We start from the raw sequence: 15,382 nt of genomic DNA, 5'->3' as shown, positions 1-15,382 counted from the left end.
ATATTTTTTGTTTAAATAAATAGATTAATCGTATCAAATCATGTTATTCATATATAATCGTATCTTATCATATCGTATTATTTGAGTAATTAATTATGTTTAATTATATTATTCGTATATAATTATATTAATCATATCATATTAATTATGTATAAATTAATTTTAAATATATTAATTATATCATATTATGTATAATACATATAATAAATGTGTTATGTTTCTGTTTTAAGTTATTCATGTCATTCGTGTATTCGTGTTAAGATTATTTATGTTGTATTTGAAATCAACTAAATGATATGAATTACTAGGTCAAAGGAAGATAGCCATCTGCCTGCATTCTTAGCTTTTCAACCTCGCAAGCAACAATTCATCTGATTCAAAAGATTTGTGGCTATCACATTGATGTTTAGCATCCAAAACTCACAATTATTGAAATTTATAACTCTACCCCCAAATGAAATGGTCAGGGAAGGCTATTTCTAACCAAATATATGAAAAAAAATACATGTGCAGTTATTGCACTCCGCTCCATCTAGCCCAGTCCACGAACTGCATCCCGCCATAAATGTTGTTGGCAAATCGCACACCAACCGTGAAAGCCATTGCGACTGGTGGAACCTGCTTAGCCAAAGGTGATGCCTCCACCAACTGTTCCAATCCATTGATGATCTGATATCGAGTATTGGAAGAAACTGCAAGAAAAACACCTGCCAGATGGGAGGAGTTGCATCTAATTAGTATACACGTATCAAACGCAGGATGCTCGGAGCTTGGGGAAATCTCCATGCCAACCAATAAACACTCTACAGGTTTATTCGATTAATTTTTGATAGATCATATGCACTAAGGCAAACTTAACTGATGAATCACAATAAAGGAAACAGTGAACAGCAAATTTATATCAGGTCATTAACACCATAATTTTTCAGATCATATTATTGCAATGGTTCTATGATTTATAAGATTACCATTCAAGAAGTGAAGGCATACGTACCCCAGAGAGCTGCACTCTTCAGAAGAGGTGGCACAGGTATGTCCTCTTCTGACTTCTTCATGCTCCTGAGGGATGGAAAATATATGGTAGGAAATGAGAAAATTCAAGAAAATGATATCCTTAAAAAGTTATTAGTTGCTTCATAATAACAGCTCAATTTCAATAAATAAATCAATATCAGATTAAATTTTATCCAAAGCATATAATTAGAAGAGGTGGTTTGAAGAAACATATAAGAACCATAATTTGTTTAATGAGAAAACACCTTTTTGCCATGAAGTCTAGATCTCATACACAGCATGTTTAGACTTTATTTTAATCCTTAAGATCTCTGTAAGAAAAGTAGAAAAAGACTGTTTCCACATAAGATCATTTTATAAACCAGACATTGTCCACTAAAAGATACTTGGCTTCCGGATGGAGCTTAAATAACCCTGCCTCAATACCCTCAACCCCAGAACACGAAAAGATCAATAGCATATGGAAGATTTGTGCTTGTGGAAAAGTAAAATCGTTGCTCAATTTTCCAAAACTGACAGAATGGAATTGTGACTAGTTCCAAGTAATAAACTAGACAAAAGTTTCATGGATGGAGCACCAAGAATAAATATGCTGCATCATCATTCAAAGCAGGAAGAAGAGACAAAATTTTTTCTTGTGGCTATTAAAATATATTATTGACATTTCACAAAAATAAAGAATGCTGAATGGTTGATGTAGATGATATAGAGAAAATGAACACCAAAAAAAGAATATGCGAAGTGGAAGTCAGCATGTGATAAAAATAAGGGAAGCATTTACCTCTTTGCAGTCATTATCAAATTTGCAATTCCTTGGCCTATAACACCACATGCAAATCCAACTGATCCATACAGGACTCCCTAAAAAATATTTGATAATTAATATCAATCCACCGAAGATGACACTATAATTCAGTTGACATATATATGTAAGTTTTACCTTATAAAAGTATGTAGCAATTCTCTGTTTTACTGTAAACCTACAACCTGGCCTTTCAGCTTCGAACACACTATATAAGATGATAAACAAAAAGACTCAATAAAGAAACTTTTTATACTATCAAAGCTGCAGATGACATAACACAAGACAAGATGCATAAAGAAGCAAAATAAAAGCACTATGATGCATCTGTATCAAGCAATTATTTGTTGCATCTTATGATAACCTGCTAGGGAGAGATCCATAAGCATTTTGCATGCGCCCAAGGAACCCTTTCGATATAGATGGTTGCCCAATACGTGCATATGGTGCCAACATACCAACTAAAGCAATGTTCACCACCACTCCAACCAAAAGATCAGCAACATACAGCTCAAATTCTGCCCAGAAGTCCTTGCCTCTCTTTTGAACTTCCGCAAGGGTAGCACAACAAGAATCAATGACTATCTGCATTATGATAAAGCAATGATGGTAACCCATTTATACGAAAATTGGCAATGCAAACACCACATTAAAGGTACTCATAAACTTTAGCTTCCCATGGAGCCTATAATAAACTCAAACTATTTCTTCAAGTTTCAGCTTATTAACTCATCTTTGGCAATTGACCATGAAAATGGAGCCCAAGAGTTGTTATTTTCCAATCTGAACAATTAACACATCCTGAACAGTTAATATGAAAGTCATCATGTGAATACATAGTCAAGAGTATTTTATCTAGTATAACTGTATTTTTCAATGTAAGCACACATACAACTTGCATAAGTATTACAAAAAACAAGATGAACATTAAACAAACCTCTGTTCCAATTTTAAAAAGAAAAGATGGGTCAGCCAACATCCGGTTCCGAAGCATCCCCCATGATCTCATTGCAAATCCCATAGGCCAACTAGATCCCTAGAATAATAACAGCATCAAATACACTCCAATCACAAAATCATTCAAACTCTACGCAAAAATTGAACCTTTTTCCTATCAGTCACCCAACTATCTCTTCTAAAACATGCTTAATTTGTTTTTATATCAATAGAATCCTCTTTTTCTACAAAAAAAAAAAAATCAGTAAACTTTTACTAACATTACCTGCAAATCCAAATATCTAAGGAGAAGCAATTTACGAATCCCAACACTTTTTGCTGCCTCCAACATGTCTGAAGGAAGAGTAGCCCCTCTAGCCTCTGTCTCCTTCATAACTTCCTCAAATTTCATAACTGGTCCAAACTCCTCCTCTTCCGGATCTCTCTTTTCACCATCACCATCACCGCCAGCGCCTCCGCCATCACCTCCTCCACCACCACCATTATTAACTTTGCCATTTCCAGAATTTCCATTGAAAAATCCCCCACTATTTCCGTCATCGATTTTCGCTCCCACATCACTCCCCAAAATCCTAACTTCTTTTCTTATACTACTTTCACCACTTTCCTTAGTTACTATACTCGTTGCCACACCAGATTGAGGCTCTGCCTCTGGTTGTTGAGACAAGCTTAAAGTTACTAGCCTTTGTTTCTTCTTCACTGGAAAAACGAACCTTGAACTACTATTTTTATCAAAGCTCAAATCTTGAATCCATAACTTCCTTAAAACGACTTCGTTCTTAACATTCACCAAATGTGACAATCCAAAACCTGACATTTTTTTGTGTCGACAAATAGAGGAAACTGCAAAATGCTGTAACCTGATTAAAACCCAAAGACAGCTTAGCTTAGAATAGAAAAAAAAGTTCGAATAAAAGAAAAGTTAAACTGATTTTAAGAAGGAACAAACCCTTTGTTTGGTGGCTGTAAAAATGAATAATTTGGAGATTTTTTTTTTTAGTGTCAAAAGAGGAGGCGGAGACGCGACAGAGTGATAATTTGAGTGGTAGGTTTATAAAAGAGGCCGTATTTTTCTTTTTCTTTTACAACTTTTTGGTTTTTGTTTGTTCTTTCTTTGTTGTTTCCCCAACGTTGTTGAAGAGCCACTGGCGTTTTGCACGTGAGGTTGGATGTTAAGACACGTGTGAGAGCCCTAATATGTCTAGGGTTTGGTAACTTAGCACATGTGGGGAGTTTAGCTTCAAAGTGCGAGAAAGGTCAAGCTGTCCACATATTGTGAAAGCGGTTGGTCAAACTGGATTAATATTGAATTAGCTTTGTTTTCTTTTTCGTTGTGATTTTTTGTGACAAATTTTATGTAAGTGCTTAGGCCATCAAATGCTTTTTCCAATTTGCATTTTGCAAGTTGAACGTTGGCTTTTCTGATCACGTTCAATGGTCCAATGGAAGAATTCTTTTGTTTGTTATTCTCATCATTATTGATGATGAAGATGACATCCTTTTTTTTTTTTGTTATTCTGTTCTTTTCTAATCAACAACTTAAATTCTTTGACGGATATAGATTTGTCTTCTTCTGAGTTTTTTAATAATTTCATTTTATTCTGGAACGGGCCAGAGCCAGATAATTGAATGCCATGGCAAGCGCGGCAAAGCTCAAATCTGGAGCTGCTCCCGTTCCTGGAAATGTTTTGATTTCCCACGACTTTCTGAAAAAGCTGGTTAGTCAGCTGAAAAAGCTTTCTGGGCGTGCTGATAGCTTTCATAGTTTGGAAACTAAGACTATAAGTATGAAACTTTATTGCTTCTGTTTAAACAATTTGAAATTACAGCAATTGATCTAATTTTCTGGTTCAAAGCAGTATAGAACCCTAGTCTAAGGACCCTAGTCTAAGGCTTTAAACTTTGGAATTGAATCATTGTAAAAAAAGAGAAAAAAGACTTTGGATTTCAAGCCTAATTAATCAGTTAATATCTTCAATGTCTTCATCCGGTTTTCATTTTTCACTCATTATTTCCAATTAGCAGCTCGATTACTTTACTCATAGCTGGCGTTGTATTGCGATCGTCTTTGATACAGAGCAGAACAACTTCAACCATTCTTTTGAGTTGCTCCTTGTTGTATTTATCCTTCAGTTTAGGATCAATTATTTTCTCAAGCTCTTCTTGTCTTATCCTTTCAGTGACCAACTCTACCAGGTCGCTACTTTCTTTATCTAGCGAAGCAGCTGATTGAAGACCAGATGCACTCTTTCCTGTCAATAGTTCCAACAGGACTAACCCATAGCTGTAAACATCTGCCTTTGTATAGATTTTCAGGTTCATCATCCACTCTGGAGCCAAGTATCCCCTTGTTCCCCGGACCTTAAAAAACCCTCTATCATTACCATCTTTGAAAAGCATTGACATACCAAAATCTGCCACTTTAGGTTCAAAATGGCTATCTATTAGTATGTTTTGAGGCTTTATATCACAGTGGAGTACCCACTCGAGACACTCCACATGGAGATATGACAAACCATTTGCTGTCCCTACTGCAATATTATACCTCTGATCCCATCCTAAAATCCTGGGTGAATCTAAGAACAAGATTTTATCCAATGATCCATTCTCCACATATTCATAAACCAGTATTTTGTGCTCATTTTCAGCACAGAAGCCCCAAAGCTTCACCAAGTTCCTGTGATTTATTTTTCCTATGATGCTCACCTCAGACCAAAATTGTCTCTCCTTGCACAACACCTTCTAGTCTCTTTACAGCTACAATTCTTTCATCGTCTAAAGCCCCTTTGTAGACTTTGCCAAAGCCTCCCTTTCCTATCTCTTCTTTGAAGTTTCTTGTTGCCCTTCTCAACTCCAAATACGTGAAACGTTTAAATCCCAAGGCTAGTGCAATGTAACCTGTATCTACTAATTTCTCATTATCAGCATGGTTTCGGAACACATACCACCACCGTAAACCAATGCAGATCATTTCAATGCCTGCAAGAGAAGCTGCAAAGGTAATTAGATATGTCATGTACCTGTTTTTCTTAGTTTTGCCTTCTTCAGCGCTGTTATTCTCGAGAACAAGTTGTCTAGTTGAACAATTCAAAGCATTTGTTGTCACCGCCCCTGGCTCTTCAGTAGACTTCACCATTTCTTTGGGAACCTTGATGTGCATAATGATACGAGTACTTGGCTAACGGTAACCATTTCGAAGAGCAACTTTTGGGAAGCACTGACCCTGTCCATCCAGCGCATAACCAAAGCCCTTGCATCTGCAATCATTTAGCCACTTATCCCTGCATGTCTTCAGCGTAATGCCAGTTTCGGAGGTGTCTAAATCATATCCATAGTAATCCGTCTTACGAAGCTCCACGAAGTCCACTTCAGCTGGATTACATGTCAGATTAAACAGAGGAGAGCATCCCTTTGACCAATCTGAAGGATCATTTCTCTTGAAACCTCTGGGGCATATGCAAGTTGGCAGTGGATTGTAGCTGCAAATTCCATTGACCCCACACAACCCTTGAACCATACAAGCATCTAAGCCACCAGGCCTCAATGAGAGTTTCCATGATCCAGTTGACTCATCTAAGCTATACAATCTTATTCCATCATAATCCAATGTTAAACGTCTTTTTGGACCGACTCCATAATCCGATGCATTGAATAAAAAATTATCACTTGATATGAAACTACCAATTTCATTTATAACTGCTATTCTTGAACTATTGTAAGGTGTTCTACCATAATAGAATATGGTTGAAACGGAATCTGGCCAATAGACTCTTGAAAGCAGAGGACCATTAAAAAGGAGATCTAATACGTTATTATCATCAAACTTCAAGTTATAGAATCCCGATAGATATGTACCTTTACTTCTCATGGAGACCAACGTCGTGTTCCTGGTAAACCGTTGGGATGCAAGGAGTGTATCCGTGGGAAAATCAAAGCTCTCCCAGATTACATTCTTTTCAGGGTTGATTAGGGCCAGATTTCCAGTTTCAAGAAGCCGTATTTCTACAGCTGCATGTGATACTGTGCTGGTTGACCACACAATTGAACCGTCTGCATCAAGTAAGACCAGGTTGCCATTTTCGTGGAGGATTAGCCCGGATTGCTTTCCATTAACTGGTCTGTTCCTATTGGCCATCGAAACGACGGTCTTGCCAATAGAATTGGTGAACCAAATGGAAAAGCAATAGGCGTTGGGGCCAACTTTGTAAAATCCACAGGTAAATGTTCTATTTGGTGAAACCAAATACCTATTCTCGTTCTCAACATCCAAGGAGTTTCCGGGGCTTAAGGTTGACAACCCTTGTAGCCCTGTCAAAGCACAAGCCAGAAAAGACGCCACAAGGAGGAGAATGTGTAAGAGAGGTATTTCCATGGCGCTTTAGAAAAAGGTTCAGAATATTGTTATCAAATATGAGAGTTTATTTCCCATAAGAAGGACATATATCTAATGCATATGGTAGTTTTACAATTCACATTTTCCCTTGACCAACTATGAAATATCCAGAAATTGTTTAAATTATTATCAATAATTTTCAATATTTCTTCATATAATCAAAGTTGGCTTTGACCAGCTATCAAATATATATATATATATATATATATATATATATATATATATATATATAAACAAAGTCGACTTTAACACTTATTGCACTATTGGATGGGGAGTTATGGCCCTATTTTTGGCCTAACAGAAATTTCAATTGTTGACAAAGTTATTGGACCAAATTGATTAGGCCTAGGGAAGGCAAAAGCACCCGAACTCGTCGGATTTCGACCCGATCCGACAGCTTAGGATCAGTTTTTTTTTTTTGAAAATCGGATATCGGTTCGGGTCGGGGTTGGGTAGGGTAAAAAATTTTCGGGGTCGGCTCGGGGTTGAGTTTTAAGCAAACCTGACCCTATCCGACCCGATATATATAAAAAAATTATTTTTTTAATTTTATATTTAATTATATATATTTTTATATATATATAATTTTATATTTATATTTAAAATAATATTTTATTAATTTCGGGTCAGGTCGGATTTGATTTTATATAATGTCGAGTCGGGTCGGGTTTGGGTATTAAAAATAAAAAACTTATCGGGTCGGGTGCGGATTCGAGTATTATATATTTAAAATCGAGTCGGGTTCGGGGCGAGGAAAAACTCGCTCCGCCCCGACCCATTGCCATCACTAATTAGGCCACAATCTCTAGGGACGACCATGCTTGAGATATGAAATGGATATAATATTTTTTTTATTTTATTTTTAAATTTTATATTATATTTAATTTTATATCTATTAAAAGTATTTTAAATTTATTTTATTTTTATGGATATTTAATAGATATAGATAATCTTTGTATCAGTATTTTTTAACAAATAAAAAATAATTTTTTTTTAGCTTTTTAATTTTTTATCTTATACATTTATGTAATTTTTTTAATAAATATATATTAATATATTTTTTATATAAAATATATTAATTCTAATTAATCTAAAATAAAATTTTATATTATTTAATAAAATATAAAATTTTATTTATTAAATATAATATATATATATATATAATATGAGTACATGACGGATACCATATTATTCATCTCTGTCTTTATATTTGATAAAAAATTTAAAATAATATTTATTCTCATCACCACTAGAAATTTAATATCCATCCCATTTCTATTCGGGTAAATAGTCAAATTAGCATTGAGTAAGATTAACATTCATAATTAGCCAAATTATACCAAAGATCCTTATATTTTATGAAAATTTAAAATTTACTCATTGTACTATAATTAATATAAATTTAATCTACATACTATTTTAATTTGATGATCTTAGTCCAATAAAAAACTTTATTAAATTTTTTTGTTAAAATGCTGATGTGATAGTTGACTTATTGATATAGTTGTTAACTTTGCTGGTGTGATAATTTGGATGGATTAAATCAATTGTTAAATTATAAAAATAGTCCCATACTCATTGAATTTGAAATTTAGTCCCTATACTTGTATGAATTTTGAAATTTAGTTCTTTTAATATAAAAAAATTTTTTAATTTTGTTATAAATTTTCTAGTTTTTTAAAATATTAAATCAATTTTTTAATTTTTTTAAATTTTATTTTTGAAAGTTTTTGTATTTTTTAAACTCAACATCGAAATATTTAATCTTATTATTTTTTATTTTCTTGGAATTTTTATAAAGTTTTCCATTTTTTTTAAAATTTTTATGATTTTTAGAAAAATTTTATAATATTTTATGTTTTAAAAAAGAGTTTATAAATTTTTTAAAAAATTTACATTTTTTTTATCTTATTTAAGTGAAAAATAAATCGAAATTTAAAACTTTTCGTGTTTTGCTATTTCCCTATTTTACCCAAATTCTTATACTATTCTTTCTCAAATAAATCAAATAGAATAATTCTAAAAACCTGTTTCTTTTTATAGTTTATTTATTTATTTTTATTTAAATATTAAAAAATATCAAAAATTTCTAAAAAACATAAAAAAATAGAAAATTTTATAAAAATTCTAAAAATTTAACAAAAAAATAATATTTTGATTAAATAAAATGTTAAAATTTAAAAACATAACAAATTCAAAAAATGAATTTTGTTTAAAAATTTGAAATATCGGAAAAAGTAAATGTAATATTTTTAAAATTTAGAAAGTTTCTAAAAAAAATTCAAAATATTGAAAATTTTTAAATTTTAAAATTAAAAAAATACAAAATACAAAAACTTTCAAGAAAATGAAATTAAGATATTAAAATATTAAAAATATTAAATTTAATATTTTTAGAAAACTAGAAAGCATTTTAAAATTTTAAAATATTTTTTATAATAAAGAAACTAAATTCAAATTTTGTGCGAATATAGAGACTAAAATTCAAATTTTATGTAAATACATAAATTATTTGTATAATTTAACAATTAATTTAATCTAAGTGCCATGTCTACAAGTTAATGTTATGACAACAAATTCTATACCACATCATTAAAATTAACGCCAACATCAAGTTAATACTTACTTTAGCAAATCAACAATCATGTCAGTATTTTTAACCATAGAAAATTGATGAAATTAATAATTAAATCAAAATTATTAAATCAAAATAGAGTATGAAGATTAAATTTATATAATTTATTATATATAGACTAAATTCTAATTTTTTACAAAAAAATAAAAACCTTTAACATAATTTTACCTCCCTAATCTAATTGAATCAAATCAACTAAATTATAATAAACTATTGAATGTGAACCTAATTAGATTAAATATAACTTATTATTATCACCATTTAAAACTTAACTCCTTGAATTTCATTCTCTTAAGAATGACAAGGTAAAAGTAAAAATATTATTTACATTAATAAAATTGTTTATAAATTGAGTTCTGGAATTAACTTGAATTGAACATTAACAAATCCAATTTGATTAGAATTATTAATTGATTTTCACTTGATTGAGATGCCCAAATTGGATATCTTGACCCTTTTGCTAGCTTCATGGTATCAATTATAATTTTCAACTACAATCAAATAATGCATCTAAGAAAGAAATTAATAAAAACACAACTCGAGCTATTAAAAAAAAAAAAAAAAACAGCTGGAGAATGTAATTTTGTCATTGCCAAGCTAGTGTCATTATCTATTTTCCACTTTGGTGGCTTATTTTTGTTCATACATTGCAGTCTACTTGCGTGGTGTAATTGATGTTATAACATGATAAGACATAAACGGCTGTTAACTTTTTTTCTTTTAAATTCCTAATCTTATAGCTAAACTCAAGGGGGAAATAAAATGATAGGGATACAAAGAATGCATATCAATCAGTTCTATAAAAACATATATATCTTCAATCAGGTTGACCTTGCTGCAAATGTGCCTGCATGTTCATGTGTGAAAGGCAACTGCTTTACAGTTCAGTAAGTTTATCCCTTGGGCAGTTGCTTTTTGAGATGTTTGAAGGGCAAGTCAACTGATGGATCTCATTTTCTGTCTATGTTTGAAGGAACAGGTTCTACCTCAGTGATAAAAGTCTGGATTCGTGCTGAAAAATGGTGTCCTTTTTACCAACTAAACTTACCCTCAAAGTCATAAGATCCGAGTAAGCTGAGTCCTGGGCACGGACAGGGTGGTGAAATTGAAAATTTTGGACTGTCAGATTCTATTAATATGATCCTGGTTAACTAAGCCTGCCTATAGTTGAAAGAAAGCATTTTTATTGACTTCGGGTTACAATTTGCAAATTTAAACACTAGATTCCTTGAAAATAAAACTGAGCAGAAAAGAAATTTATTGCTCAAGTTCTGCCACGATTCTCAGAAGTGATCGGGACCTTAACTTCATCTTCACATTCCATTAGAGCTTGGACTATGGAATCCATTGTTGGTCTCTTGCTTCTATCTTCATCTACACAAGAAATTCCAATTTCAACCATTTTCTCTGCTTGGATTCTGCTGAATTGTCCATTCAATCTTATGTCCACGGCATCCTCTATCCAGGCAGCCTCTTCACAGTGAATTTTTCTTTTGACTACCCTGACAAACCTCGTCAATTCAGTTTCCTGCTCCTCGCCATCCTCCAACACCCAACTGGAGAGCCGTATACCTTTCACCAACTCCAGAATCACGACCCCATAACTGTACACATCTACTTTTGCTGTGATTGGAAGGTTTAATGCCCACTCAGGAGCCATGTAACCTTTTGTTCCTCGAATTCTGGAGAATTCAGAATTATTGCTGCCCCTTTGAGACAGCTTTGCTAGTCCAAAATCTGAAATTTTGGGTTCGAATTCACCATCTAGAAGTATATTTTCAGGCTTCACGTCACAGTGTGTAACCCATTCTAGGCACTCATGGTGAAGATAGGCCAAACCTTTAGATGACCCTAAGGCAACTTTAAACCTCTCTTTCCACCCAAGCACATTTCCTGAGAAAAGATGTTTGTCCAAAGACTGATTTTCCACGTACTCATAGACCAAGAGTCTATGTCTAGATTCTGAACAAAATCCCCACATTCTCACTAGGTTCATGTGGTTGATCTTTCCAATTGTGCTCACTTCTGCCCAAAAAACTTCCTCTATTTGATACGCATCTTCCAATTTCTTTACAGCAACCACCCTTTCATCTGCCAGGACCCCCTTATATACAGTTCCGGAGGCTCCTTTACCCAGTTCTTCTTTGAAATTATTGGTTGCCTTCTTGAGTTCGACATAAGTGAATTTCCTGAATTGACTAGATATCACACGGTATCCCTCTTCCGCCACTTCTGGCACTCCATGTTTTCTGAAAAGAAGCCACCAACCTGACACTATGAAGAGCATTTCAATTGCACCAATAACAGAGGCAAATGAGTATAGATAAACCCATCTCACCCTTTTGCCTCTTGTTTCATACATAGAAGAAGACCTTATTATTGTTGTAGATTCAGTTGGATTGCATGTTTGATTAGTGCCATTGAGAATGATGGCTTCTGATGTTTCTATACTCAAAGGCAATTTTAAATATATGGCACCAGGGAAATTTGGAGACTTGTAGCCATTGAAAAGTTCAGCTTTAGTGTAGCATCTTCCTTCCCCAGATAGCCTATAGCTAAAAGCTTGACACTGACAATCTTCCAAGCATTTCATCTTGCAAGATTCTAATGATATCCGTTCATTGTAAGAGGAATCAAATCCATAGAAGTCCACATGTTGAATCTTCAAGAATTTCACCTGCCGGGACTGTGAACAGGTTCTACTAAACCTAGGCGTGCAACCTTTGTTCCAATTACTTGGATCGGCCATCTCATATCCAGGAGGGCATGAGCACTTTGGTTCTGGTGAATAAACACAGATCCCATTCTTCCCACAAAGCCCATGCACTGAACAAAGTTGCATAATAGCTTCCCATGTAATGGTCCATAATCCTGACCCATTATTCAGGCTATAGAGCCTGAGGTTACCATCGTAATCAATTGTCAACCTCCTCTTGACCCCAAAACCCGAGTCGAAAGCACTGAAATCCAACCCATCACTTGATAAAAACCTTCCCATGTCATCTAAAACAGCAATTCTGCTACTATTATAGTTTGTTCTCCCATTTTGGAACACATCAAGATCAATATTAGGCCAATACACGCTTGATATATCAGGCCCATCATACATCAATCTCAAGACATTGTCATTGTCAAAAATAAAGTTGAAATATCCAGCAGCATAATTTCCTCTTCCTAACCTGGAAATCAACTTCTTAGTTTTGGTAAAGGGTTGGTGAGGAAGAAGTGTATCCGTCGGGAAATCAAAGCTTTGCCAAAGAATTTTACCGGAGGAGTCCTTAAGAACAAGATTCCCACTATTCAAAAGCTCTGCCCTTTGAACATCTGTGGTGCTGGTGTTGGTCTCCCACGTGGTCGAACCATCGACATCTGTCAGGACAAAGGAACCATCTCCCAGAAGAGAAATTCTGGAGCCCTTTCCATTGACGGGTTGGTCGCGGTTAGCCATCCAAACAATCGTTTTCTCCTTAGAGTTGGTGAACCAAATTGAGAAGTAGTAAGCATTTTCACCGACACTGTAGAAGCCACAGCTAAAAGTGTTGTCTGGAGAAGTTAACACGTCCGCGTCATCTTCGACAGACAGAGAAGAGCCTGTCTTCAGCAAGTTGTTAGGATTTCTTGAACTTGACAAAGAGAAGCACATAGAGATAACAAAGAGAAAAATAATTGAACTGAAGGATGTTATGGTTTGGAATTTCATGGCTACTGGGTTTAGTTTCAGAACTTATGAGAGTTGCCTTAAAGGAAACCAAAAATAATTATGCAAAAGAAAATTCCAATGAAGCATGGAATTTTGTAAACTTAAATCATGGTCTTTTGTCAATACAAGTCTTAGCAATCCAGGGCCCTTCTAGTTATATTTTCGACTTTAGGCAGGTATTACAGATAAGGATTTATTTTTATGCATTGTTAATATATATATTTTATATTATTAATGAATAAAATGATATTATTTTATTAATGAAATAAATTAAATGATATTATTTTATTAATGAATATATTTTTTTTAAAATATTAATTTATATTTATTTATTTTAAAAATTAATATTTATTTATTGATAAAATAATATTATTTAATTTATTAATAATATTTAAAATTTATTAATTAATAATATATTAAATATAAACTCTGAAATGCAGTCACATTGCATCAAGCACGTAGATAGATTTGTTTGTCTCAATTGCAGGCCAACGGATCTCTTTGCGGTCTGTGGATGCAATTTGTTTTAGGTAGACTTTTACTATTCTCATCTAGGATTTTTCTTTGTCCGCCACTTCTTTTTTTTTAAATTTTAAATTTGTAATATATTAAAAAAATATTTTAAATAATAAAAGTTAAAATTAAAAAATTTTTTGAGAAGAAAAAAGGTCACAGGGACAATTTTCTTAAAATGGAAGTACCTACAAAATTGACTTCCATTTTCCACACGACATTGACTTCCATTTTGCACACGACATTGACTTCCCTGTTTCACACGACATTGATGGCCGTGTTCCTTACCCACGGAATTGCACATATAACTGCTGCAGAAGCACGGATTAATAGGTTTTTGCCCGTGTCACGTGTCGCAGGTTCATTGGTTCCTCTTTTTTCTTTTTTAGTTTTTATTCCTTTTCTGTTTGAAAGCAAATGTACGGACTGACATTATCGAAAGCACGTGTTTTTATTTTATTGATTTATTTTGAAATGTAATTGATCGAGTTCGGATCGATATAATATTAAATTTGAGATCGAAATAGATTTAAAATTTGAGATTTAAAATTCGAATCGAATTTAAGTGAAATTTTTTTAGCTCGAGATAAAAATTGAATTATTGAACTCTTTCGATTAAACTCGATTAATATGTAAAAATAAACTTAATTTTTATATTCGATAAAAACTTAATTATTTGTACTCGAACTAGAATTTGATATATTTTATTAATTAAGATAATACAAATATATTTAAATATAAAAATTCGGTTAGACTCGTAAACTACTTAAATCGGATATAAGAATATTAAAACTCGACTTAATCGATAAGTCGAGTTACTCGTATTCGAACTCGACTCGATAATAATAAAAATGAATTCAAATTTAATTCAAATTAAATCCGAATAACTTGCGAGTACTAATATATCATTTACACATTTAGGTTCATCTATATTTTTCATTTTTTGCTTTTTTAATTTTTTACTTTTTTTCTTTTAAAAAAATTAATAAATTTTTTAAAAAATCATAATATATATATATATATTTGCAAAGATTGTATTTTTGTGTATAAGCCTACTAAATCTAAGTTTTTTTTTTTTTTTTCTTTTTTTATCTTTTTCAAATTTTCTTTTTTTAAATATTATTTAATTTTTTTAGTTTTTTTTTAACATATTTGAATGATATGCGGTTTACAGTTCCCTTTTTGTTTTAACTATTATATATCATTTTTTGAGTTTTACTTTTTTTTTCTTTAAAATTATTTAATAAATGCTTTTAAAAGTTAAAAATTATCGTTTTTAATAATTTTTTGTTTAAGACTTGTTTATATAAAATTTTTTTATCATAATTATGAAAATATCTTTAATATTATATTTGACTAAAATTATTA

At 32.5% G+C, this 15,382-nt stretch overlaps 2 protein-coding genes and 1 pseudogene across 6 annotated transcripts; all 3 read right to left on the bottom strand.

Annotated features, from left to right (window-relative positions):
- Nucleotides 1-372: 372 nt before the first annotated feature.
- On the bottom strand, nt 373-3,874 carry LOC111311980 (protein RETICULATA, chloroplastic-like). 5 transcript variants are annotated; one of them, XM_022911873.2, is made up of 8 exons: nt 3,723-3,873; nt 3,039-3,633; nt 2,754-2,852; nt 2,181-2,401; nt 1,955-2,024; nt 1,796-1,875; nt 995-1,059; nt 373-707 (listed from the first exon to the last, which is right to left on the bottom strand). In XM_022911873.2, exons 2-8 carry the CDS (start codon nt 3,588-3,590, stop codon nt 514-516), a joined length of 1,281 nt encoding a protein of 426 aa, XP_022767608.1. In that variant the 5' UTR covers nt 3,591-3,633; nt 3,723-3,873; the 3' UTR covers nt 373-513. The 5 variants fall into 5 exon arrangements, with proteins under 5 accessions (XP_022767608.1, XP_089618090.1, XP_089618083.1 ...); XM_089761960.1 differs by having other exon boundaries at nt 569-707; nt 969-1,059; nt 3,723-3,874; XM_089761964.1 differs by lacking the exon at nt 995-1,059 and having other exon boundaries at nt 3,723-3,874.
- Nucleotides 3,875-4,546: 672 nt separating this feature from the next.
- LOC111311101 (putative receptor protein kinase ZmPK1) lies at nt 4,547-7,203 on the bottom strand (annotated as a pseudogene).
- A 3,762-nt stretch (nt 7,204-10,965) lies between these two features.
- Nucleotides 10,966-13,668, bottom strand: LOC111310634 (putative receptor protein kinase ZmPK1). Its single transcript, XM_089761950.1, has one exon. The coding sequence runs from the start codon at nt 13,499-13,501 to the stop codon at nt 11,066-11,068; it is 2,436 nt and encodes an 811-aa protein (XP_089618076.1). The 5' UTR covers nt 13,502-13,668; the 3' UTR covers nt 10,966-11,065.
- Nucleotides 13,669-15,382: the final 1,714 nt, after the last annotated feature.

This window comes from Durio zibethinus, chromosome 1 (genome assembly GCF_047325235.1).
Source record: "Durio zibethinus cultivar Kanyao isolate XHJ-2024 chromosome 1, ASM4732523v1, whole genome shotgun sequence".
In the NCBI taxonomy this organism is placed as follows: domain Eukaryota; kingdom Viridiplantae; phylum Streptophyta; class Magnoliopsida; order Malvales; family Malvaceae; genus Durio; species Durio zibethinus.
The sequence above is the reverse complement of the archived record's forward strand: the minus strand, read 5'-3'. Positions and strand labels throughout refer to the sequence as shown.